Here is a 22,022-nt window from a genome sequence, read left to right on the forward strand (position 1 = left end):
AGACAATAGCTTTCATGAGAAGCTCCACTTCGGAGGTACTAGAAACAATCTTAGATCTCTCGGAAGTCATTTCGTCTTCTAAGTATGCAACGGCCCCTGGCAATCTACGTAATGCTTTTAGGAAAGGAGAGGGAACTCAGTTATGTAAGGTGAGGCAAAGGAGTAAATTACATCTCTAGTGTTGTGGAGTACCGGCGAGTGGTTTTTAAAATTGCACTTCTATACGGTAAGTTGGCCACCTCAGGCCATAGGAGATAGATTAGTATGTGAACTGTAATTGACGTCGGCTAGCATACGCACCCCATACACAGATCGGTATTGTAATTACACTGAATCAATCGGGAGCAACCCCCTGACATGCAGGATGAAGTCCAAAAATGGCCTGGGGAAAGTCCCCGACTTCATCAGGCAGTACGTTTATTACGCAGTCGATACCGATCCCCTTAACGGAATTAATTTGGACTAGCTAAGCTCCTCTCGGGAACCCCACAATTTTATAATAAGGACAATGGAGCCAACTAAGTAAGCGCCGAGACTAGCTATACTATCGATTCATATCAACCCAAGGACCAAAGGGGAGTTATTGTCGCCAATAAATTGGATATTCTGACGTCTCATTTTACAGCGATCCGATGCCTCATCCGAATAAGTGATACAAGGATTCAAGGGACTCCCCCGTCGGACAGGAAATTAATCATTTGAAACAACATGTCTTTGACGAATGTCTTGACTCGTAATCTGGCCGGGAGAACGTTGGGCTTGATTAGCTCCAGCACAGCCACTCTAAAATAGATGATCGACAGTAGAGAACTGCAGTCTGTAGGACTAGAACAATGACCACAAATGTAACGGAGGGGTTAAATCGCAAACCGAGTGGGGCGGTCGTGGTCTTCTATCGTGGAGATGAGGCAGTCGGCAAATGAAGTAGCAGAAAGGAGAGAAGCGAACGTCTCCCCCAATTGTAATCACAGCTGGACCAGACCGAAAGAGAGAGAGAAAAAAAAAAGGGGAGGGAAAAATGAGAAAGGACGAAAAAGGATCCATGATCACGGACTCCCGTGCAGCGTCACGTGGAGGGAGTCCATCACAGTTGCTTTATTAGTTGGTTCCTGATATTCCATCTCTTATTTCTTAGCTGCTTCCCCTTCTCCTCCCCTCTTTTACCCTTCTCATCATCTTAGTCGTACTTATAATCCTACATCCCCTTCCACCGATCCTCCACTGACTGTCTCGCCATTACCGTGCGTGCAGTTATACCGTCGTCCGTCATATTCTATATAACTTGACTAATCACCCTATCAACTTGTCAATCGTCACAATGGGTGGAGTTCGTAAGTTTCAGGGAGTATGTGCTTTGTGAACATGACATTGTTATTCTAACTGGAGCGCAAAGCATTGAACACCTTCAAACAGATTAAGGAGAGCCTTAAATCTATCTTCAAGAGAAAGAAGAAGGGTGATAAGAACAACGCCCAGGCCGCGGAGCAAAAACCAGAAGACACCACTGCCGCTGGCGCTGGTGCAGCTACCACTGAAGCAACCACCACCCATGAAGCCCCAGCCGCGGAATCGCAGGGTATGTCATATCCTATAGACCCTATTACTCCGTTCCGTGACAGAAGGCTAATGATGTAGATGCAGCTCCTACAGCTACGGGCCCGCCACAATCGACTCCTGGCATCTCTCCGGGTACCTCGATACCAGAGCAAGGGCAACACAATGATCATGAAGCACCGACTCCAACACCATTGCCTCAGATTCCGCCCATAGAGACAACGGAATCTGCCGCTCCTGCAGAGACCCCGGCTGCCCAGCCAACTGCCGGCTTGGCTGTTGAAACAGCTCCTGAGCCCGCCAAACGTGAGTTTGTATGATGCGACACTAGCCAGACCATGCTGACCATCATATACAGCCGAAGCTAAATAAGCCCCTCGTTCTTCAATTCTGTTTCAGCCTTGTTCCGTTTCACCTCTCATACCCCAGCATTATTTGTGTCTTTGGTCCTGTACCCATGTTTGTCGGCCGTGTGACTCGTATAATACCCCCGGTTTCTTCTTCAGATCCTGGTTTCACTGAAAAATGTTTGTAATACAGGCCTTGCGCCGATCATCATTATCCTTCGTGGTAGTTCTTGAACCGAACTGCGCCTTCATGGTGACTTAGTGTTAAATGGAATAAGAAAACCATTCATCTCATATTCAACGCCCGATTCAACAAGGGTATTGTGACCTATAGCAAAGGCCATTGCGAAGCACATCACTGGGACTACATCAATCACTTTCCTGCGATGAAGCATCATCCTCTTCAATAGCGGGTGTATCCTGCCTCTGTCCCGAGGCTGCCGCCGCCGCCGCTTTCATTTCTCTTGCCTTCTGTCTCCGCTTAATCTTCTTCTCCCGGTTCTTGCGATTCCGTTTCTCAGCGTCCGTTTCCTTCGCCCGCTCTGCCACTGCCAGACGCTTGCGAAGCTGGAGCCGTCGCTTTTTGCCCGGCTTCTTCCGAGACTTAGGGTCTCTGATCTGAGGGCCGGCGATGAACACAGCGGTACTAGTATCCTCTCGAGGCAGTTTCGTCTGATGTCTTTTCCAATGAATCACACGCCACGGTAAGTGACATCCAGGCTGAGATATCCGTAATTGGCCTAAGCGTCAACCAATTGCCACTTATAGCGCATCGCACTAAAGATGTAAGAGAGGCAACATACCCAAGGAACCTTCGCCCATTCCCCCATTTGCTCTCCACTAACAGCGGCCTCTTCGAATTGCTTCCTCCTCAGTGCACGCTTCGGATCATCCTCCTTCGACCCAGAAAGCAACCCTGGCGTAGAAAAGTAATACTCCCATCCACGAAATGGCTTCACGAAACCCCCATCATCAGGACCCCTAGCTCCGGGCGTCGGAGATCGCAATCGAATCCGTAACTTCTGCGTCCCTGCCGCCCCGATGTCATTCCTCTTTTCCTCTGTAGCAGCGGAGCCTGTATCTTGCGTAGCAGCAGCAGTAGAGTCCCGAACCGGCGCGCTGAAAAGTCGGAACTCGAATTCTTGCTCCTCGTCTTCCTCGTCTTTCCCATTGGTGGCTTGGGTATCTGTTTGTTCCGGTTGTTGTTCGGGCTGAATCAAGGAATCAAGGTTCAACAATGCACCTAGTCGCTCATACCCACTAGTAAGGGTATCTTCAGGCTGAGGCGAGGGAGACCGTGACGACGACGGGGAGAGAATTTCATTGCGCCGAACGCTGGCCCGATATACTATGTTAGCTGGTAATTCGTTTTGATGGATATGCGGGGGTTAGATTTCAGCTCCTTGGGATGAAAGGCAGACTCTGTACCTACCGCTTCGCGTTCGGCAGGTCGAACATCTCGAATATGTATATGTATCAATTAGTCGCAGTCGCTAAATTGAGGATTTGTTTCGGGGTATTTGGTGGTAGGCTGGATTGGGTCTTTGGTGAGTGAGTAATGGTCTAGCGTCGTCAAGGTGCTTTGAGAAAATTGGATGAGATTGGAAAATGGCGGGAGTGTTGTTTCCACGGAGTTTGTAATGGTGCGGCCACGGCCCGGAGGTTCCACTTCTCTACTAAACTAAAGGAACTAACTATATTGAACTGCCTTTAAAAGAGTGATACTTTCTTTATTTCAAGTTTGCTGAGTAGAATTTTGCGTTATTATGTGATAGGTGTATGCTAGCAGGAGTTATTATGCTAATGCTACTAATTTTTTGGACAGCGAAATTCTAATGTAGGACATGTTGGTATGTAGTACTGCACGGTTGGGTTAACTTGTAGTTTCATTAACGTACTGGAGTAGTAGCTGGATTCCTCAAACGTTCCACCGTAGCTTGCACATATGATAATCCTACCAATTCCCTAGAGATGGTCACTAGACACAGCGACCGCCGTCAACCTATATGAAAAGATTAGTACTGATCAAACAAGATATTAAGCACCCAGTCCACCTACCTCAAGGTCCACCCCAGTGATAAACTCCGCCTCATCGCTTGCAAGGAAGCTGCAGGCATTGGCAACATCCGCCGGAGTACTAGGACGCCCTAACGGGACCGTAGATACAAACGCCGCCCGGTTTTCCTCCGTATCTGGTTTACCAAGAAACAGATGTGTCCTGTATTAACAACCTCATGAGTAACATGTACCTCCGGCGCATGAAAGCATAAAAAAACAGATGATGCTTACATTCCGGTACTCCCAACAACTGGACAAACGCAATTGAATCGGATCTTTTTCGGCCCATATTCAACAGCCATGGTCTTGGTAGCAATACTAACCGCCGCCTTTGAAGCATTATACCAAGTCAAGCCAGGGCGCGGCCGAAGCGCAGCGGTAGAAGAAACCTGGACAAAGCATCCGGGACGGTTATTCTGTTCGAAATACGGTACGATGACGTTCGCCGAGAGGTAGATCGACTTCACATTGACGCTCATGCACAGGTCAAAGTCGGCATCTGTGACCTGGCCTGTGGGCTTATTGGAATAGGTTGCCCCGGCATTGTTGACTACGATGTCCAGCTGGCCGTATGTGTCCAGGGTTGTCTGGAGTAACGTTTGCCAGGATTCTCGGCTTGTTACGTCTGCGAGGACGAACTTGCTGTTAAGCTCAGCTGCGGCCTTTTCGCCGTTTTCTTTGGATATCTCTGCGACGATGACTTTGGCGCCCTCTTCGACGAACTTCTTTGCGATACCGTGGCCGAAGCCGGAGCCGGAGCCTGTTATGATAGCGACTTTACCTTCTAGACGTCCGGGCATGGTTGTCAGAGGAGGTTAGAGAAGACTGGAGTATTAAGTAGGTGGCAAGAATGATATTGATTGCTTGGTGATATCAGAAGATGGAAAGACGATGCTGATGTTAAATATTCACCATGGATGAGGGGCGTCAGGTTATCTATACTGCGGGGTTTGTTTTAGTATCCATTGAATTCCATTGCCCAGGGATCCTCGCCGATTTGTCCTGTGACAGTTCCTTGAATGAAGATCCCTTCCTGTGTCTACCAATCATACTCCACACAGGCCGTATTGAACTTAGATTTAGAAGAGTACTAGTATATCTGTTGAACTAGTATGTAGTTTCGTCTTTAGTCAGTGAACCATGGCAGAGAAAATAACACCAATTGATGAAGCCAAGAATGCCAAACCCTTGGTGTCAATGAGATAACTCTCCCTTTTTGAAAAAAAAAAATGGTAGGCCCACATGGTTGACAATGCCCGACGCCTAAAGAGTATATTACTCTGCAGTATAAGGTTACAGTGGAATGGAGAGGCAGAAGAAATGAACGGAAAAGGCAAGGCAAATGACATCGGGAACGCACGGGCCAACGTTATCGAACCCACCCGACCGGTCAAGGGAACTTCCGCAATCCCATTGATTCAGCCATTCGCAGTTTCTCCAGCAAAGATAAAAATAAATAATACAAGGAAAATTCTCCGATTACTATTAACCACTTCAGCATCACCGGTTGGTGCCGTCGCTGCACTTCTGACTTTAGCATTCCACTCTTTTATCAACCCTGTTCATCGTCTTCGCGCCTTAGCCGGTCTCAATTGAAAGTCATCGCCCTCCCGTAACCCCCCTCAGGCGCTTCCCGGTCTTCGATTTCTCGTGTCCCTTCGTTTCTCAACCGAGCCCCGTCGATATTGGTATAAATGGGTGTCTGTGCTTCGTGTCTGGGGGTTGGTCGCCGGGACAGTCAGGATGTAAGTCAGAGAAAGACTTGAAGCTTCGAACAATAGATCATGCGATATGGTGGTGGCTGGGCTGGTCGCAACTCCTCTTCATCGCTAACTAATGCGCCTATAGTCTGAGTCTTCCCAACGTCTCCTCGACGAAGATATCTATCAGCCTGGCTATGGATATGGCGCGTTAAACAATTCTACCCAAGGCAACCACCCAGATACCGGATACTTGAAGCGTGAACGAGAAGCGCTCGAAGCTATCTGCCAACGGACGTCGGAGTAAGTCGGCTTCTTCCTTGTTGGATACCAACAGACAGACGGTAATTTGCGCACTATAATACTAACTGTACGAAACAATGCAGTTCCGTCATCGATATCTGGTCCCTTCAGCCCCAACCTCATCTACAACCCCGAGCGACTCTCCGTGGTCCCGTGTCCCCAGCTTCCTCTCGAGCCGGTACAAAAGACGATGTACCCGTAAGAGTAACCACCACTCCTCCAGCATCAGAGGCCGGATCCTCCGCCCAGAAGCCTGGCTCTCCGAAGTCAGGCGCCGTTCCGAAACACTGGGGTGAGGTGGTCATAAATCCGCGCAAGGGGAAATCGCAGCAGCTCGACGATAATGCCCGCGATGTGTTTGGTGTTCTGAAGGTTACTTAGTTCGGGTTTGACAAGGGTCGATATGACGGTTGAATTCTGGGGTTTTTTATTCGTTATTTCCGTTCCTCTCTCGCATAGGTCGCCGGTCGATGGTCGATGTCTTTCCCTCTTTCGTTTTGTCATGCACGGCCGCCGTGTCTTTGTTTCTTTCCTTTCTTTTCCATTTCTTCCCTGCCCCCCTTCGCCCTAGAGATTCTGTTCTAATACCCTGGCTGTATTTTCTGTTTCTTTTGTATGGTCTGTTTCTTTGCTTTGGTTTATGTTTGTTTCTCACTTGCTCTTTACATTTCGTTCAAATACAACATATGCACGATCTTTCATTTGTGTCAATATGTTATTTCCTTCTTTTGTTCATGCTTTTGGCTATGAAACCTCCCGTGTCACACTACTACAAAGGTGATAAATAAAACTTCCTATGATAGATTCATGTTATATTATTTGCTATGAACTCAAAGAAGCATATGCACAGCACAAATAGACATTTCTGAGATGATATGCACAATCCGGGCGCGCGAACGTCTGCAGAAAACAACCAGAATAGCGCAATCGTTGTATTTAAGTAGATTGGGAAAAAGGGGAGATTTTCGGACTGCAGATGGTTCATCGGTCCGATCTTAGATTCAAGTCTTTGCAGTCGCCGTATTCAGTTGCGCCATGAATGTCAGACCCCGACCCTGAAAACGCCACGACCCTGAACCCCATGAAATAGTGAATAGACGAATAAGAAATGACGATGCCGATGCGAGGTAATTACGCTCACAATGTCAAATGCCGAATTCAGGAATACCCTCACGCAGACATAAATGTGGGAAAGGAAACGAGAGAGCGCGGGTTCATTTACACGTCGTCCATCGTACCAGCCGGTTCTTCCCCGCCGGATTCGTAGCTGCCCGCGGAACTTAGTTCATCTTCGGATTCTGTGTCTTCTCCAGCATCATCGACGGCCTCTTTGCTAGCGTACTTTGCCACATATTCTGTTCTTATGAGTATATGACGCATGTCCAATGTTTTCGGTGGATAACCTACCCTTCACCTTGGCCTCATAACTCTTAGGTTCCCTCATCAGCATTGCGGCAGCTTCACCGTTTAATGGGTCCGATGGGTTTGGATAGCGCAGGAGTTGTGGAAGGAAGACCTCGAAGATGTTGATCATGTCGTACATTGGTGACCATGTTTGGTTGATAACATCTAGGCAAACTGATCCGGAACTAGAGAATAAAGATTAGTGGCCGCCTTTTGAGGGACGCGGGAAGTGTCTTACAGCTCATCGATGTTGGGGTGGAAGATCCGATTTACAAACCCGATACTAGGGCTCTTGTAGGGGTATTGGTCGGGTAACTCGACGTGAATCTTCCAGTGGCCACCGGAGAAAGGTGCTGAATCGCTGTAAGTAAATGGACATAAGCGCCTGGGTATACAAATACCTACTTTCCTCAGGACCCTTGAAGCGGACATAGAATTCTTGCCTGTCAAAACCCTACTGTAAACAACTAGGCCCTAGAGCTCGAGCTCAGGGGAATAACGGAACATACACTGAATTCAATAGTTAGCCTAGGGAAATCCGGTGGCAAAACACAAGAAACGCTTACTATTATCATTGACTAGGGTCACCTCATAGTCACTCATCAACCTAAGAAACCATCAGCACATCGAAATCTATAATCTTTGTCTTCGCCTTCTTTGTGATGTATGTGGTTATTCGTCAGGACTGCGCGGAGGGGATGTGATAAGAAATAAGATCGGAAGGAACGCGTACATCCTGCTCAAGAGTTAGTTATGGACCAACAGAAATCATTTGGAAGCATAACGGCATACTTCATCACCTATATTGAGGGAGGAAAATGCATATGTTAGCCACCCTTCCTTATTGAACTGTAACACCTTATGCGCCCTAAACGACTCACATCGGTCTCGATTCTCCGCTTTGGGCTACTCATTTTGAAAGGATTACTGGTCGATTTGACGCAATCTAGAAGTTGATGGCCCTGTAAGCGCGTAGCTGAAGTTTCAATATCGAATTGTTCAGGACAATCGTGATCGAAATAGTCCGCAAGGTTGAAGCGGGGAAGTAAATGAACGAGCGGGGCAGATAAAATGGGAGAAGTAGGACTTGGTCGACAGTATAAGTTGAAACCGGCAAGAAAGGCGGGGGTGAGGAAGTGGTGATGGGAGAGAAATATATGAGCACGAGGTCAGAGAAAACACAGAAAGAGGGTGTATTTAGGGAGGGGAGACTGAAAGCGCGGAGTGGCAGCGGTACTTGTTAAGTAGTATGAGTGGTTGATCGATGATGGCACCATGAATGCCTGGACCCGCAGGCCGAAAATTGGTCAGTCACTCGCCGCTGGTCATGTGCCACGCCGCCGACCGCCCATGACTCAGCACGTTCTTCTGTACAGCATCGTATGTAGTGTACCTAAGGCACTAAGCATATGCCTGCATCATGTCGCCTGCAGACGATCAGGTAGCAAAGTCATCTGGCGAGTAAATCGGGTAGATTTCGCTATGCGTATAGCCCGAGACCGCATCAGTTAAGGCCAACAGTCAGCCACCCGTAGAAACCTTATTAGGTTTGGGTAAAAGCTCAATTATTATCCAACTCGGAGCACTATCATGATACTAACAGTACCTGTTTGGACTGCAGACTGTATTGGTTGGAAATCGGACTTATCCATGGTAGGAATGAATAGCGTATACCAAAAAGCACTAGTGGTGCGGAGTTAACAGTATTATTGAAGGAAATCCAGCTAATGATCTGCAGGCTGCGAAACAGTTGATGGATCTCTTTTTAGGGTTGACTCCGCAGGACATCACCGCTGCCGTGCTTTAATTGGACCAATCCGAGCGATAAATGCCTGAGGCGTCCGACGTCATTTGGGTCTCCATTGGAGACAACATCAACATTTATCGCCGTCACCGCTACTGTATCGCCTTCTATTTCACCTTCCCCTTCCGTATTCTACCCGTTTCGACGGAAGGCTCCACTAATCAATTCGACCTGTGGTCCGTCCTTGTTCTTAGCTTTTCATCAAAATGGACCCATCATCTTCCCAACACCCCTCTCAGGACTCCCCGAGACCGACCCAGAATTTGTCCACCGGTTCGCGAGCGAGTCTGAGCCATCGACCAGCCAGTCGGAAGCAAAGCTCAGACTCAACATCCAATAATAAGAATGCCCCAATACCAGATGATGAGCATGGGGCAGATATGCCCCTGACCATGTCTGCTTCGGTCGTGCTAACCAGCCTACCGCGTGATGCCCATCAAGCGCTGGCAGATGCCGAGGCCGTTGATAAGGGGAAAGGTAAGCGTAGCCCAGTTGATAAGCATAATTCTTCTCTTTCTGCAATCAATGATCTTCCAATACTTGAGTTTTACCTGTCTTTTTGAACTTTCTACCTACTGCTATACCAAAGCTTTGTAAACGAGTTTAGCCACTTCTAACACTCTTAAAAGTTACAGTCCGCTTCCAACCTCTGGCTTCAGCGCCCATACTGAAAAACAAGGTTTTCAAGATCAGTGCCTCCCAGAAATTTGAGACTGTTGTCAAGTTCCTCAGAAAGAAGTTAGATTGCAAGGAGACGGACTCTGTTTTCTGTTATATTAATAGCGTCTTTGCGCCGGGGCTGGATGAGGGTGTCGGGGGCTTGTGGAGAGTAAGTATACGATGTTCTTTGTTTTGAAACGTTACCTTATCTTCGATGGCGTTTTCCGTTGGCTAACTCGGTTTGTACAGTGCTTTAAGGTTGATGATCAGTTGATTGTCTCCTACTCCATGACGCCTGCGTTTGGGTGACGAGTTATAATGGTCCATGCCAACTCACTGGATTACAGATATATCTAATCCAACAAACACAATTGATGCAAAAGAAAGCTGACTGGTATTGAAGCTTTTCAAAAATTGAGCGAGAACATAGAACAGCCAGCTGGGTTCTCCCACAACCAAACAATCATGACAATATTGATAAGGTATCACAAAAACCATGCCGGACATGAGAAATGCAAGCTAGGATGCTTCAACATGAGGAACAAATGCAAGAACTTAATCCAAAAGTAGACGGAAACGAAGGTAGGATCATGATTTACTGATCCAGCTTGTCAACCTTTTTTTCAAACTCCGCCAGCTCCTCCTTGGGAATGGGGTAGGTGTACTCTTCCGAAGGATACGCCCGGGATTTTACTTCTTCCCGATATTGCTGGATACCTTTGAATGCCTCACCCCAGACGTCGGCGTACTTTTTAACAAACTTTGGGAGGAATCGGCCAGGCGGGAAATTGCCGGTCATATCAATCTGAACCAGAACTTGTCCGGAGCAGCCATTGCCGGCACCGATACCAATAGTTGGAACGCGAAGCCTTTTCGTAATAATTGCAGCAATCTCAGCAGGCACAGCCTCTAGAACTATCATGAAGGCACCGGCTTCCTGCACAGCCATGGCATCTTCCAGCAGTTTGAGAGCCCCGGCAGTAGATTTTCCTTGAACTCTGAACCCCCCAAGTGCATTTTGGCGTTGAGGGGTGAGACCGATGTGACCGACAACGGGGATTCCAGCCTGCGTAATGCGTTTGATTGTCGGCGCCATCTCCGCACCCCCTTCAAGCTTAATACCCTGCATACGTCCCTCCTTGATGATCCGAATAGCCGATTGAAGACCCTGCTCTGGCGACACCTCATACGAACCCATGGGAAGATCAGCAATCTAAATAGCCACACACAAAACTGTCAGTCAATAAAGAAGCCTTGATGGGAAATCCCAAACCACGAACCGTGAAAGCACTCTTAGCAGCCCGCGCCACACTCCTGCAATGCAGCAGCATCTCTTCCATAACCACTTCACTAGTATCCTCCATACCTAGGGCCACCATAGCCAAGCTGTCCCCAACCAGAATCATCTCCATCCCAGCAGCCTCCGCAACATACCCACTCGGAAAGTCATGGGCAGTAAGCATGGTAATCGGCTCTCCCTTTTTGTGTAAATTCCGTAATGTCTGCAACGTCACCTTCTTCCTGGGATTCGTCGGCGTAGCGCCCATCGGCGAATGAGAACTGTGTCGAACTGAATGAGCACATTGCGACGGGCCACGACTAATCGAACTGTTCACAACGGCCAAAAAAGGCCTAATCATGGCAATATGCGTCGATCGAGACACAAGGCTCCTAGAGGCAGAACGCAACGGCAGCATCAATAGTGCTGCAACTCTAGAAGACGCCATGATAGCAAGTAATATTTGTACAAGCGGAAACCGGTATGTGTCAATTGAGGACGGAAGACAGACACAAGGGCGAAAGTCCAAGATCGAGACTAATTCACAAGAGGCAAGAAAAGTAAAGATGGATCCAACGGCGGCAAGGCCAATGCCGATTGAGTGTATGGGAGGAAAGAAGACGAATGGCGTCACTACCCGTCAGAAGGGTTACTATAAAAACAAAGAAATTTGCCTCCACTCTATGTAGTGTCATGTATGTACTACTGTTCTGAGAAGTAGCAGTTCAATGATCAATTAGAGTCATGAAAAGGCTTCAATGTGAATGTTTACATCCCTCTCCAGCGGTCCCTTTCACCGAGGTCCGCAGTTTATATAAAGAAAGACGTGCTGGTTTATGCAGCGTAGTCCGCAGAATCCCCAGACTTTTGTTCCTTTCTGCCGGATGTTAGGGCTACGGTTAAGTTTTCGTTGGGTCTTTGTCAAGCTCGGTGACGTATTCTCAGTGCCGATTGGTTGGTGCGTGCAGACTCCGTTTGTTCTTCCGCCGGACAATCCACTTCTTCCGGACCGAGTTTCACAGTAGGCCGAGGCTGTTTGAATAGTAGGGTTTGAATGTTTTGTGATCTTGAAACTACAACGTACGCAGGTCTCAAGACATCAACCTGAATAGAATGTAAATTTATTCATGGACCTGAGGACCGCATAACCAACATTTCTTAGTCAGTTCTAGCTTGGTCGAGCACTAAATAGAAGTATTAGGCTATGCCAGCTAAAAATACCCACGAGAAAAGAAAACTCCACCCCCAACCCAGGGCATTCGAGCCTTAAGTCATGCAACCCCATGAACACATCCACCCATGGGTTTAATCAACAAACGAACAAAGGAAAATGGTGTATAGAGAAGGTTCGAAAAATTAATGAACCAAATGAATACCAATGCAATATTTCCTTCCGAGAGAGCATAACGTCTCTCAATGCGATGCATGTACTAAATGGTGAATGCTTTCAAAAGAAACTCCGTGTCACCTATCTCCACGCCAGTCACTCCTGTAGAACCTTTTTTTTTTGTTTTCTTTTTTTTTTCCCTTGTTTACCCTTTGTTGTCATGGTTTCCAGAAGGGTCGCTGGCAAGGCCGTTAGCTGTCGTTCGTCATCAAGTCCATAGGACAACAAGGATAATGCAGGTGACAATCCAAGGACGCCGGCCAAGTGATCAATGCAATCGACAATAAGGTACAATAGACAGAAAGTTGCAAGAAAGTGTTGATGGAAAAAGAAACCCAGTACGGGTGTAAAATAGAGAATGAGTGACGTGAAGCCAATGGCAGCCAATGGCCGTCGCTGCTCGCAAAAGCAACTGATGTGAGGGCAAAATGCATATACGCCACTGCTATGGAGACTCGACCTTCCAAGCGCTCAGGTGGCTTCCGCATAACCATCATTATTGAGTGTCACAGAACCAAGATAATAATGCAAGAGGCGGATTAAACGTGGCCGAGTACCCAGCAGGATTGCTTTGTACGCATACTTTGTTTCGGTTTGTAGAAGCCTAAGCACAGTGAAAAAAAATATGCTAAACGTACTCATATTCATCCTTGAGTGGGCGCTGTAACTGGAAGAGTAGCGAGTCTAATTCTGCCCAATTTGCGCTGTTGGTCGCGAACTTGCGGTGTTTCCTTGTCATAACATGCTGCAACAGAAGTTAATACCTCGCTTCCGTTCACCTTTTGTATTGGCGGCTCACCTCTTCGAAATCATCAAACTTATCCCTGCAATTTTCGCAATAGCCGGGTTTCGGGTCCCTCCTTCTCTCCTTTTTCTTTTGACAGGTGCCTTTTCGTATGCTATTTCGCCGTTTTCCAGCATCATTGCTCTCCGATTGGGTGGTTTCCTCCTCAATGGCGTTCCCAAGCTTCTCAGGGGGCTCTAACTTGCCCTGCCGATTGCCCTGAGTCTTCGTTATTTTCAGCGCCGCCGTAGCATCTGTAGTCCGGTACGATGAAGGGCCCGTGCCAGCAGAGTATCCCCCATTGCTCTTTTCGAGGACTTTTCTCTTTAGCTCATGGACCTCTTTGCTTATGCCAGCTTTTGCACCAGGCGCTGCGGCAGTAGAGGACACCATCTGGGAGCGGATAGCAGAAGTGATATTTGATGGTTGCATGCCCGACGCCGCGGGTTCACGACCACCAGTATAAAATCCTCCACCATGATTGAGCTGCGGAGGAACAAAACTTTCAGAGCTTTTCTTCGGGGATAACGGTCGGGCTGGCTGCATCTCCTGCATTTCTGGCTGTTTAGGCTGAGATACAGCCTCCTCCTCATCAGCATCTTGAGGGATATACTCTTTTTTAGGTACGCGATCAGTTGCTTTCTCGATAGCATATTTGGGAACATTTGTTTTTTGAACCTGAGCCTCTTGGGTAGGGGCAACTTTGGAAGCAGCCTTTTTCTTCTCTTGTTGACGCGCTCGCTGCCTTTCTAGCTCTTTCTTTGTAGGAGGTTCATCGATAAAGGGACATTTCCCCAGCGGAGCACTTCTGAATTGTGGCCAGATACCGTCTTGTCGTCTTACAACTTTCGGGTACTCGCGAACCATAACAGGCCTTGTCTTCTCATCCATATCATGAACATAAACAAATGGGCCTTTGAACATGACCAGATCCTTCAATACGGAGAGAGGGTTACGGTCAGAGGAGCCGTTAAGCTCATTCTGAAGCACTTGTGAAAGGTCTGCCTCGCCTCTACCCCTAGAATGCCCACCACCGACATGGTTATTTCGGGTCGAATGGCCACTATTACCACCAATGTCTCCATCATTGATCGTGGCAATCATCCGTTGAAGTTTCTCAATAGCCCATATTTTCATTCCCATCTGGCGAGCCCTATGTAAGACATCCATATTGCTATGCTCACGCCGCGCGTCATTCTTGAGCGACATATGTAGGTGCGCATCAGGGTTTTTCTCGAGTAATGATGGGTTTACCGTCTGCAGAGTGCCATCTGCAGCAGCTTGGTCGACCGGTTCCGTATTAACCTCCGCCGGGCTCGCCACATCGGTTTCTGGAGGGATAGGGCGCGACGTGACAACATGTGTTACTAGACGCGAAAAGAATTTCTCCTCACGCTACGTTTTGTTGTTAGCATTAATAAAACAGCCGTAGACAGGGCGATTGGGTCCAGTGACGGCCTCAGGACATTCCCTCTCATGAGGGTAGTCCAAAGCCTAGCCACTATGCCCAGGGAACATCCTAAATCGACTTACAGCTCCCAATGCAAGGACTTGTCGCGAGCATTTGCTGCGCAGGTCCTCTGGAATACTATCAAAATAAAAGACAAATTGGGGGAAAGCCTTCCGATAATGCCTCTGCCATTGCCGTATAGAATCAATGGTTTCCGCCGATGGTCTTTCGTGCCGAGTTCCTCTAAGCTGAGATTGTCTTTCTTTATCCCTCACAGCGACCAGTTTTCTCTCAAAAGCACTTGGTTGGGAATTGTTCGTACGACGTGTGAAGAGCTTGGAATCAGCGTTCTGGAAAGTAGCGGGTCTGGTACGGGTTGGTGAGCGACTATCGCCTTGTGCCCCGTCAATTACCTGCTTCTTGGGTGGTGGCTGGCCGTAAGGGATATCGACTGGTGCATTTGTGGTTCGAGGGCGTTTGGCAGGCACGAGGCCTGCCCTATGGGGGGAGTTAGTAGCATTCGGCACGTTTGCGAGTGGTCGGCGAGTCGACATGTTCAGGGAGGTCTGAGGCGAAGGGGGTATGAATACTGCTGCCATATGGTAATAATACACAAAGCAGAGTAAGAGTTGGTTAGCTGTTGGCGAAGACGCCTGTAAAAGAGGGGTACTCCAGGCCGAGCACGCGATGTACTACACGTCTCAAAGGTTAAATCACAAAGACGCCATTGTTCACACGCGATAAGTTGGCAATGAGGTAGGGAGCGTGGTGGTTAAAGGTCATAGACAAGACGCAGACCTGTTTCCTCTGAGAGGAGGTGATTGACAGGTACGGTCAGGTCAAAGGGACTTGGGAGGGTGGAGTGGAGGTTCGAGGTGAAAAGAGGCTGTAAGTGATGGAAATGGAAGAAGACTAAGCGTGTCAGGGAAGGTTAGTGGAGCCCGTACGGTACGGGCAGTTTGTTTTGGCTTTCCCGGGAAGTGCACCAGACAACAACCAACACTGGCGTCGCGCGAGGCATGAAAACCTCACCTAAGTACGACCCAGTATTCGCGTCTATTCAATTTTCATTTATACAAAGCAGGACATTCTCAACGCCTCTTCCTTGAAGTGCACTTGCTCGAAGAGTATATTCTTCAGCCTCTTTCAAGCCCGGAATACTAAATACTATCCTGTCTGATTTTGTCTCATCTAACTCACGATCTGAAGTGGTGATCTCATTCCCTTGTGTTGTTCGACGTATCACATCGTAATCTTTCGGAGGGGTTTCAAACCTTACTCAGGTCATTACAAGTGATAATCCTCATTACCTGAAATATGACGGGAGCAATCGTGAATACTCCTTCATTTTTGTAGTATTACAGTTTCTCCACATACCACAAGTAAACTCTTCTCATATTTTATAGTACATTCATATACAGTGGGTATCTATCCAGTGCGTTCCCTACTTTATCCTCGAAGAGCCTCGATATCATCGACCTGCAAGACGCAATGTTAGCTCTTGGTGCATAAGACTGCATTTTTCCGGCAACCCGATCCATAAGGAGGCACAGGCGCAGAAGTTTTGATCTAGATATGGGATCTTACCTCTTTAACTGCCTCCGTGGTTAACACAATAGGACTGTCGTCCCCAACGCACACGCTGTCTTCAATACGGATACCAATGCCCCGGAACTTTTCCGGCCATCGGTCACTGTCCGGGACGTAGATACCGCTTGGTGGTATTAGCTTAAAGACTAAAGAAAAAGTTGCTTGGGTCATGACTTACGGCTCAACAGTAATGCATTGCCCCGCCTTCAAGTTATACCCTCGAGAATAACCGGGGCAATCATGGACGTCCAGTCCTACATAGTGACCCAGATGGTGAGGGAATAAGACGCCCATCGCCTATGAACGTCATTATCGATGTTAGGTGAGACAAAAGCAGAGGGTGGGCTTACATTTCCTGAAACATCAAAACCGAGCTGTTGGAGCTGATCTCGAAGGCCATTCTCTGCGATTGTGTGCAATTTGTCCAAAGAAACGTTTGCACTCTCCCTGCAAAGGGACACACAGGTGCGTTGTACATTTAAAACTGCATTGTATAAGTCGCGCTGAGGGCCGGAGAATTCGCCATTAACGGGCCAAGTCCTCGTGATGTCAGAGACGTAAGTGCCCATTTCCTATCAAGCAGTAAGTAGGAGTAGCAGTCCATAGGAACATTCATGCACGTACTCCACCCCCATCGACTAATACCATATCTCCATCCCTAAATGGTCGCATGTTAGCCCAAATTTCGAATGCCAAAAGATGAGAACTCATTCATTACCTCAAAACGTCATCATTCCTCGTGTAATGGATGCTCAAAGCATTCTATGAGGTATCAGCCTCTGCTCGGTTTGGTCATAATACAACACATACAGAACCGCCCGCAACAACAGGCACAAAGGCACTTGTATCACAACCCTTCACTTTGAAATTATACTCCAGGAAGGACGTCAGATCCTTTTCTTTAGTGAATGTTTGTCTCATGGATTCGGTGAAAGCTCTTCCCGAAGCTTGCCCTACTCGGCGCATTTGCACGACTTCATCCTCACTCTTGAACACCCTCATGTCATTCAAGATGTGTCGTAAAGGCCTGACCTTACTATGATCCACGACCTTCTTCAGCTGCTCAGACGTGCCGGTAGGTCCGTAAAGATACCGATGCAATGACGATCTGCCTGGGTTAAAGGCTGGGATGTCTGTATAGATCTCCGTAGCATCAGACAGAATACGAGGGAGTACATCTCCAATGCGTTCTATATCGCCTGTCTACAATCGCAAGATTAATCATGCCCCAAGAGATAATGGAAAATATGATATGCTTTACCTCATCAGCATTAAAGACATCGATCGCAGCCCGCGTGCCTGACCGGGCTCCGTCCCAAAGCTCAGCTTTCGGGTCCTTTTCTCGTACATAGAGGTGGAAAATGTGATTATCTCCGGAGCCATCATTTGCTACAGCCATGAGCGCATTGATCTTGTCGTATTCGCAAATGAAGTACTCACCGATTAAAGCCAGTGCGTTAGGCTCGTTAAACCCTGTTCGATGTGAGAGCAATAAGTGCCAATTCTCCCAATGGAATCATACAACGACAACGGACCTGTAAGGTAGAAGAAGTTGGAGTCTTGCCGGTACTCATTGAAGATCCCGGACGCGCGATATGTAACCTCCGCAGCGCTCAACACGGCGATAGCATATTTCGGGAGTCGGTTTGCGAGTCGTGAACGACGATGGGCATACTCGAGCGCAGTGATTCCGGGAGTCACTTATTCTTAGTCAATATATCTCACTTGTATTCCTCGCATATGTCCTAGTATGGCGATAAGATATACACACGTTCACCTGGATTAAGTATATGGGGGTGTGTCTCGTGTAACGGTTGACCGAATTTAAGCTCCGCGGCGGAGATAGAACCGTATGCGCGACGAAGGGTTGGTCGTGTCTGGAACGCCGTACGGTTAAAGCTTGTGATAGATATACGCGACGTGGGGCAACGTAGATAACGAGGCCATTGGCGAGTGAGCAATTTGCATGTCGACATGCTTACGACCGCACCTTGAGAGCAACTGTTTCCTGACAGCCTGGAATTCAGGTTTATCTGGCTCAGGTAAAGTTATCGCCCACCGATCGGTCAGAAGCTCCGACGCCCTTTCGGTGGGTCCCTTGATGCCTTAGGCCACTATATGCTCGACTGTCGGCGTTCTCAGCCAATCATTATTAACCAATTTAACATTCCCTCCGCATGGACCTCCCAAGTATGGAGACGGTTTGCGATGGTCAATAGCATAGCGACAACTTATCTCAGACCAGTGCAATGAATACTACGGAGTAAGCACATGGCTTGCATGGTTATAAGTAGACGCCATATCTGGGCGATGGCCCAAATTCTTTCCAAACGTTAGATGGAAGGGAACTTAAAGCACATCTGATATCATTGACGGAGTACAAACTCGTTCCTTTAGTTCCTTGGTGTGGCAAGAAAAACAGGACGCATATTCTATTCTGCAATATGGGGCGAACACTGACATATCCCAAGCGGTCTTCGAACACTGTCAACCGCTACAAACACCGAGGTAAGTCTTACATGAACGAAAATCACGGCTAGGTGCCACTCTAAGGCTCTTTTAGCCACTTATGACTTGAAGGCAATCCATACCATCGTCAATTCGAGTCAGGTACTCCATGTGTCTTTTTCCCCTGGGCCATCCGATCCCTTTCCCGCAATTCTACCCATGATCGGGCAAATGGGCTCATTCGATTACCCGTCGGCCGGCATTGACGAACCCTTGGACTGCTATCTTCATGGATATGTCAGCTCACGGATTATGAATTTGGCTCGGGACTCTGAGGGTGATGGATTGCCCATTTGTGTCGCTGCCAGCAGAGTGGATGGGCTAATCCTTTCCTTAACGCCTAATTCACACAGTTATAACTACCGGTCCGCTGTATTGCACGGATATGCCAAATTAGTGACTGACGAAGCTGAAAAGCTCTACGCAATGGAATTAGTCACCAATTCAGTACTCTCCGATCGCTGGGAGCATTCTCGAGTGCCACCAGACCGTGCAGAAATGTCTTCTACTGTCATCCTCAAGGTCAAAGTCATCGATGGTAGTGGCAAGATCCGAGACGGTGGTGTCTCGGATGAAAAGAAGGATACAACGAACGATGAGGTCACCAGCCGTGTCTGGACTGGTGTTGTGCCCGTTTGGGAGACATTTGGAGAGCCCGTTCCAAGTCCTGAGAACAAAGTAACAGAAGTGCCCGACTATATCACTCGGTTTGTCGCAGATAAGAATAATCAAAATCAGCAGTATGCACAGGAGGCAATTCATACGACGCTTCCCCTTGAGGAACAGCATTAGTCCTGTTGGCTTTATGGGTTCATTCCTTGCTTCTATTATCAAATTTATGACTATATGGACGATTTATGATAGCTAGAAGCGCCGAATTTACTAAATTACAAACTCACCGTTTCACCGTTAGTGGCATTTGGAAGCATACTACGAGTCAGGTAAGTTGGGCGAACTGTGGTTTACAATAAGTAGAAGAAGAGAAGATTTGGCAAAGCTAATATTGTCTCATTTCGTTATAACCCAAAATATAATTACAGCGGAGGGCGAGTTACAATAATTTTTCATATCCTGCTTAAAATCTTTATGTTAAGACAAAACATCAATTCGAACCATAGCTGCACTACCGTTCAGAGGATATACAAAGTATGTCATACCGCTTTTATATCCTTAATAAATATCAAGGTAGGTTCCAGAATGAAGAACTATTAAGTGTACATACTTAAATACAATTCTCATGAGATCCTATTGGAAACGACCAAAGAAAGATTGAGGTAGTTACAATTGTATTTAAATACAATTTCAAAGAGGTCAGAGCTCAGAGCCAGTTTACGGTTCAAATGCCACGCACTGCCGACAGAATCAACGTCATAATTTAAACATCAACATTGCATTAAAATCAATACTAGACTTTCTTTGCCCATCGAACTTGAGTGTTCGTGTACATGTTTCTACCTTTTTTCTTTACACCTATGAATATCTATTAGTCACTATCTAAACCTGTAGTTTCTATTACCTTTCTCGTACATCTTTTGCGTGGTACAACAAAACTTCCGTCACAGTCATTATCAACACCCCGCTATGGCTCCGTCAGCCATCCCCGCAGCTGACCTTAGGTCATTTTCAGAGTACCTAAAAGGACGTAAACGTGTACTCGCACTTCTGGGAGCTGGCATCTCAGCCTCATCGGGGCTTCCTACCTTTCGAGGAGCTGGGGGTTTATGGCGAACCTACGATGCGACTGATTTAGCGACGCCCGAAGCATTCGAAGCTAACCCAGACCTTGTGTGGCAGTTTTATAACTATCGGAGACATATGGCGCTGAAAGCACAGCCGAATCGCGCACATTATGCGCTAGCAGAGCTCGCTAAGAGGAATAAAAACTTCATTACCCTGTCGCAAAATGTCGACGGCAAGTCCTGACCTTCACTACACTACCTATGCTGACTTCTCATGGTCACTAATGAAATAATCTGTCTATAGGTCTCTCACAACGAGCAGGCCATCCATTATCCCAACTTCACCTTCTCCACGGTTCCCTCTTCACCGTTAAATGCACTTCTTTCTACTGCAGTTACACCCGTGAGAACGACTTCACCGATCCAATAGTTCCTTCTCTCGCGATACCCAAGAATGTTCCAGAGCCCAGGCCATCGACGGACGATAAGACTGGCAAGGAAGCTTCGAAGTCTATATACAATGCATTAGGGATACCGGAAGGTGAAGAAGTTGATATTTCTGATGACCGAGTTCCGCTAGCTCCGCTGAGCTCTGATGTCCTTCCACATTGCCCAGAGTGCAAAGATGGACTTCTGCGACCAGGGGTGGTATGGTTTGGAGAGAGCTTGCCGTCCCAAACCCTCAACATGGTGGATAACTGGATGAGGTCTGGTCCGATCGATCTGATACTAGTGATTGGTACAAGCTCCAGGGTGTACCCTGCTGCGGGCTATGTTGATAAAGCTAGGGCGAGAGGCGCTAGGGTTGCAGTGGTCAATATGGATCGGAACGATGTAGGATCTTCAGGATTAAAACCAGGTGATTGGTTCTTCCAAGGCGATGCAGGTACCATCGTTCCGGAAATGTTAAAGGACGTTATTGGGGAGATCTGATTGGCATTATGGGGATTGTCGGTGTGATCGTCCGCTAAACTAATAGACTCAAATGTTCTAGTGATAACGTAAATATATAAATCTCGGAGCCATGCTTGTTTGCTATAGTACTCTCCCCAGTTGGTTACACTATAGTAGAAAAAGAGGAGTGATTGAATAACTAGTGGTCTTTAAAATGTAGCGATAACCGTTGAGCTTTCCTCGAGAAAATTTGTAGGAGATTCACCTGCCTTGTCATTGAACCACACTCGACAAAGAATCAAGCAATGAGGGCATACTCAATACGGCGGCTGGTTGCCGGGGCAAAAGTTCTACCCAAACAAAACTAGCGAGTTTAGCGCTATCGATAAATGTGGCATGTCGGCACTAAACAACATTTGCAGCCTCAACATCAACTTCTCTGGCAACCCCACCCCCACTCGGTGAGCCTTGGAAATAATCATAGCTCCTTTGTTATGGCATGGGCGATTTTCTAAGATATAATCGCGGTATGTGAATGAAAGTCATTCTAATACAAAACCCCACAGTGTGGGGAAATTCTCCGATGGCCTGAAGAGTCATGCTAACTATTGTGCCATCCCT

The 22,022-nt window shown here is 47.4% G+C and overlaps 11 protein-coding genes across 11 annotated transcripts; 5 read left to right on the forward strand and 6 right to left on the reverse strand.

The window, feature by feature from the left end:
* Positions 1–1,318: 1,318 nt before the first annotated feature.
* On the forward strand, positions 1,319–1,926 carry BDV38DRAFT_287631 (uncharacterized protein; the record flags this gene model as incomplete). Its single annotated transcript, XM_032060911.1, has 4 exons — positions 1,319–1,331; positions 1,394–1,576; positions 1,636–1,860; positions 1,913–1,926. The coding sequence occupies 4 exons, from the start codon at positions 1,319–1,321 to the stop codon at positions 1,924–1,926; spliced, it is 435 nt and encodes a 144-aa protein (XP_031908658.1).
* A 72-nt stretch (positions 1,927–1,998) lies between these two features.
* Positions 1,999–3,567, reverse strand: BDV38DRAFT_207625 (DUF2011 domain-containing protein). The gene is made up of 3 exons (XM_032052561.1): positions 3,334–3,567; positions 2,705–3,236; positions 1,999–2,621 (listed from the first exon to the last, which is right to left on the reverse strand). The coding sequence occupies exons 1-3, from the start codon at positions 3,357–3,359 to the stop codon at positions 2,271–2,273; spliced, it is 909 nt and encodes a 302-aa protein (XP_031908659.1). The 5' UTR covers positions 3,360–3,567; the 3' UTR covers positions 1,999–2,270.
* A 106-nt stretch (positions 3,568–3,673) lies between these two features.
* Positions 3,674–5,228, reverse strand: BDV38DRAFT_260796 (oxidoreductase, short-chain dehydrogenase/reductase family). Its single transcript, XM_032055962.1, has 3 exons — positions 4,191–5,228; positions 3,960–4,119; positions 3,674–3,903 (listed from the first exon to the last, which is right to left on the reverse strand). The coding sequence occupies exons 1-3, from the start codon at positions 4,757–4,759 to the stop codon at positions 3,880–3,882; spliced, it is 753 nt and encodes a 250-aa protein (XP_031908660.1). The 5' UTR covers positions 4,760–5,228; the 3' UTR covers positions 3,674–3,879.
* Positions 5,229–5,481: 253 nt separating this feature from the next.
* Positions 5,482–6,555, forward strand: BDV38DRAFT_207821 (LAMTOR1/MEH1 family protein). Its single transcript, XM_032052562.1, has 3 exons — positions 5,482–5,704; positions 5,808–5,962; positions 6,046–6,555. Exons 1-3 carry the CDS (start codon positions 5,654–5,656, stop codon positions 6,341–6,343), a joined length of 504 nt encoding a protein of 167 aa, XP_031908661.1. The 5' UTR covers positions 5,482–5,653; the 3' UTR covers positions 6,344–6,555.
* A 625-nt stretch (positions 6,556–7,180) lies between these two features.
* Positions 7,181–8,280, reverse strand: BDV38DRAFT_287635 (E2 ubiquitin-conjugating protein UBC8; the record flags this gene model as incomplete). The annotated part of the gene is made up of 8 exons (XM_032060912.1): positions 7,181–7,317; positions 7,370–7,551; positions 7,605–7,719; positions 7,772–7,809; positions 7,867–7,876; positions 7,933–7,973; positions 8,159–8,166; positions 8,248–8,280. The coding sequence occupies 8 exons, from the start codon at positions 8,278–8,280 to the stop codon at positions 7,181–7,183; spliced, it is 564 nt and encodes a 187-aa protein (XP_031908662.1).
* An 847-nt stretch (positions 8,281–9,127) lies between these two features.
* Positions 9,128–10,282, forward strand: BDV38DRAFT_207825 (ubiquitin-like protein ATG12). Its single transcript, XM_032052563.1, has 3 exons — positions 9,128–9,647; positions 9,800–9,999; positions 10,080–10,282. The coding sequence occupies exons 1-3, from the start codon at positions 9,377–9,379 to the stop codon at positions 10,137–10,139; spliced, it is 531 nt and encodes a 176-aa protein (XP_031908663.1). The 5' UTR covers positions 9,128–9,376; the 3' UTR covers positions 10,140–10,282.
* A 143-nt stretch (positions 10,283–10,425) lies between these two features.
* On the reverse strand, positions 10,426–11,557 carry BDV38DRAFT_275010 (3-methyl-2-oxobutanoate hydroxymethyltransferase ECM31; the record flags this gene model as incomplete). The annotated part of the gene is made up of 2 exons (XM_032057940.1): positions 10,426–11,043; positions 11,111–11,557. 2 exons carry the CDS (start codon positions 11,555–11,557, stop codon positions 10,426–10,428), a joined length of 1,065 nt encoding a protein of 354 aa, XP_031908664.1.
* Positions 11,558–13,124: 1,567 nt separating this feature from the next.
* On the reverse strand, positions 13,125–15,329 carry BDV38DRAFT_275011 (protein serine/threonine kinase activating protein nimO; the record flags this gene model as incomplete). Its single annotated transcript, XM_032057941.1, has 3 exons — positions 13,125–13,241; positions 13,296–14,675; positions 14,814–15,329. The coding sequence occupies 3 exons, from the start codon at positions 15,327–15,329 to the stop codon at positions 13,125–13,127; spliced, it is 2,013 nt and encodes a 670-aa protein (XP_031908665.1).
* A 536-nt stretch (positions 15,330–15,865) lies between these two features.
* On the reverse strand, positions 15,866–18,355 carry BDV38DRAFT_260817 (aminopeptidase P family protein). Its single transcript, XM_032055963.1, has 11 exons — positions 18,092–18,355; positions 17,856–18,020; positions 17,761–17,793; positions 17,582–17,709; positions 17,131–17,523; positions 17,039–17,082; positions 16,945–16,978; positions 16,671–16,892; positions 16,499–16,617; positions 16,318–16,444; positions 15,866–16,209 (listed from the first exon to the last, which is right to left on the reverse strand). Exons 1-11 carry the CDS (start codon positions 18,294–18,296, stop codon positions 16,180–16,182), a joined length of 1,500 nt encoding a protein of 499 aa, XP_031908666.1. The 5' UTR covers positions 18,297–18,355; the 3' UTR covers positions 15,866–16,179.
* A 117-nt stretch (positions 18,356–18,472) lies between these two features.
* BDV38DRAFT_260820 (pyridoxamine 5'-phosphate oxidase family protein) lies at positions 18,473–19,957 on the forward strand. Its single transcript, XM_032055965.1, has 2 exons — positions 18,473–18,828; positions 18,884–19,957. Exons 1-2 carry the CDS (start codon positions 18,765–18,767, stop codon positions 19,618–19,620), a joined length of 801 nt encoding a protein of 266 aa, XP_031908667.1. The 5' UTR covers positions 18,473–18,764; the 3' UTR covers positions 19,621–19,957.
* A 278-nt stretch (positions 19,958–20,235) lies between these two features.
* On the forward strand, positions 20,236–21,613 carry BDV38DRAFT_260823 (SIR2 family NAD-dependent protein deacylase). Its single transcript, XM_032055966.1, has 2 exons — positions 20,236–20,740; positions 20,812–21,613. Exons 1-2 carry the CDS (start codon positions 20,410–20,412, stop codon positions 21,438–21,440), a joined length of 960 nt encoding a protein of 319 aa, XP_031908668.1. The 5' UTR covers positions 20,236–20,409; the 3' UTR covers positions 21,441–21,613.
* Positions 21,614–22,022: the final 409 nt, after the last annotated feature.

This window comes from Aspergillus pseudotamarii, assembly GCF_009193445.1.
Source record: "Aspergillus pseudotamarii strain CBS 117625 unplaced genomic scaffold BDV38scaffold_80, whole genome shotgun sequence".
NCBI classification, from domain to species: Eukaryota; Fungi; Ascomycota; class Eurotiomycetes; order Eurotiales; family Aspergillaceae; genus Aspergillus; species Aspergillus pseudotamarii.

Excerpts from the sequence above, each read along its gene's own strand:
- BDV38DRAFT_207625 (XM_032052561.1), bottom strand. The coding sequence starts at position 3,359 with ATGTTCGACCTGCCGAACGCGAAGCG. Across the intron at positions 3,237-3,333 it reads GACCTGCCGAACGCGAAGCG|CGTTCGGCGCAATGAAATTC; the intron begins GTAGGTACAGAG and ends ATATCGGGCCAG. Across the intron at positions 2,622-2,704 it reads AATGGGCGAAGGTTCCTTGG|CCTGGATGTCACTTACCGTG; the intron begins GTATGTTGCCTC and ends CGGATATCTCAG.
- BDV38DRAFT_260796 (XM_032055962.1), bottom strand. The coding sequence starts at position 4,759 with ATGCCCGGACGTCTAGAAGGTAAAGTCGCTATCATAACAGGCTCCGGC. Across the intron at positions 4,120-4,190 it reads GTTGTTGGGAGTACCGGAAT|GACACATCTGTTTCTTGGTA; the intron begins GTAAGCATCATC and ends TTGTTAATACAG. Across the intron at positions 3,904-3,959 it reads TCACTGGGGTGGACCTTGAG|GTTGACGGCGGTCGCTGTGT; the intron begins GTAGGTGGACTG and ends CTTTTCATATAG.
- BDV38DRAFT_207821 (XM_032052562.1), top strand. The coding sequence starts at position 5,654 with ATGGGTGTCTGTGCTTCGTGTCTGGGGGTTGGTCGCCGGGACAGTCAG. Across the intron at positions 5,705-5,807 it reads GTCGCCGGGACAGTCAGGAT|TCTGAGTCTTCCCAACGTCT; the intron begins GTAAGTCAGAGA and ends ATGCGCCTATAG. Across the intron at positions 5,963-6,045 it reads ATCTGCCAACGGACGTCGGA|TTCCGTCATCGATATCTGGT; the intron begins GTAAGTCGGCTT and ends GAAACAATGCAG.
- BDV38DRAFT_207825 (XM_032052563.1), top strand. The coding sequence starts at position 9,377 with ATGGACCCATCATCTTCCCAACACCCCTCTCAGGACTCCCCGAGACCG. Across the intron at positions 9,648-9,799 it reads GGCCGTTGATAAGGGGAAAG|TTACAGTCCGCTTCCAACCT; the intron begins GTAAGCGTAGCC and ends CACTCTTAAAAG. Across the intron at positions 10,000-10,079 it reads GTGTCGGGGGCTTGTGGAGA|TGCTTTAAGGTTGATGATCA; the intron begins GTAAGTATACGA and ends CGGTTTGTACAG.
- BDV38DRAFT_260817 (XM_032055963.1), bottom strand. The coding sequence starts at position 18,296 with ATGTCGACATGCAAATTGCTCACTCGCCAATGGCCTCGTTATCTACGT. Across the intron at positions 17,794-17,855 it reads CAACTTCTTCTACCTTACAG|GGTTTAACGAGCCTAACGCA; the intron begins GTCCGTTGTCGT and ends CACATCGAACAG. Across the intron at positions 16,210-16,317 it reads CCACGGAGGCAGTTAAAGAG|GTCGATGATATCGAGGCTCT; the intron begins GTAAGATCCCAT and ends TGCGTCTTGCAG.
- BDV38DRAFT_260820 (XM_032055965.1), top strand. The coding sequence starts at position 18,765 with ATGGGGCGAACACTGACATATCCCAAGCGGTCTTCGAACACTGTCAAC. Across the intron at positions 18,829-18,883 it reads CAACCGCTACAAACACCGAG|CCACTTATGACTTGAAGGCA; the intron begins GTAAGTCTTACA and ends AGGCTCTTTTAG.
- BDV38DRAFT_260823 (XM_032055966.1), top strand. The coding sequence starts at position 20,410 with ATGGCTCCGTCAGCCATCCCCGCAGCTGACCTTAGGTCATTTTCAGAG. Across the intron at positions 20,741-20,811 it reads CCTGTCGCAAAATGTCGACG|GTCTCTCACAACGAGCAGGC; the intron begins GCAAGTCCTGAC and ends ATCTGTCTATAG.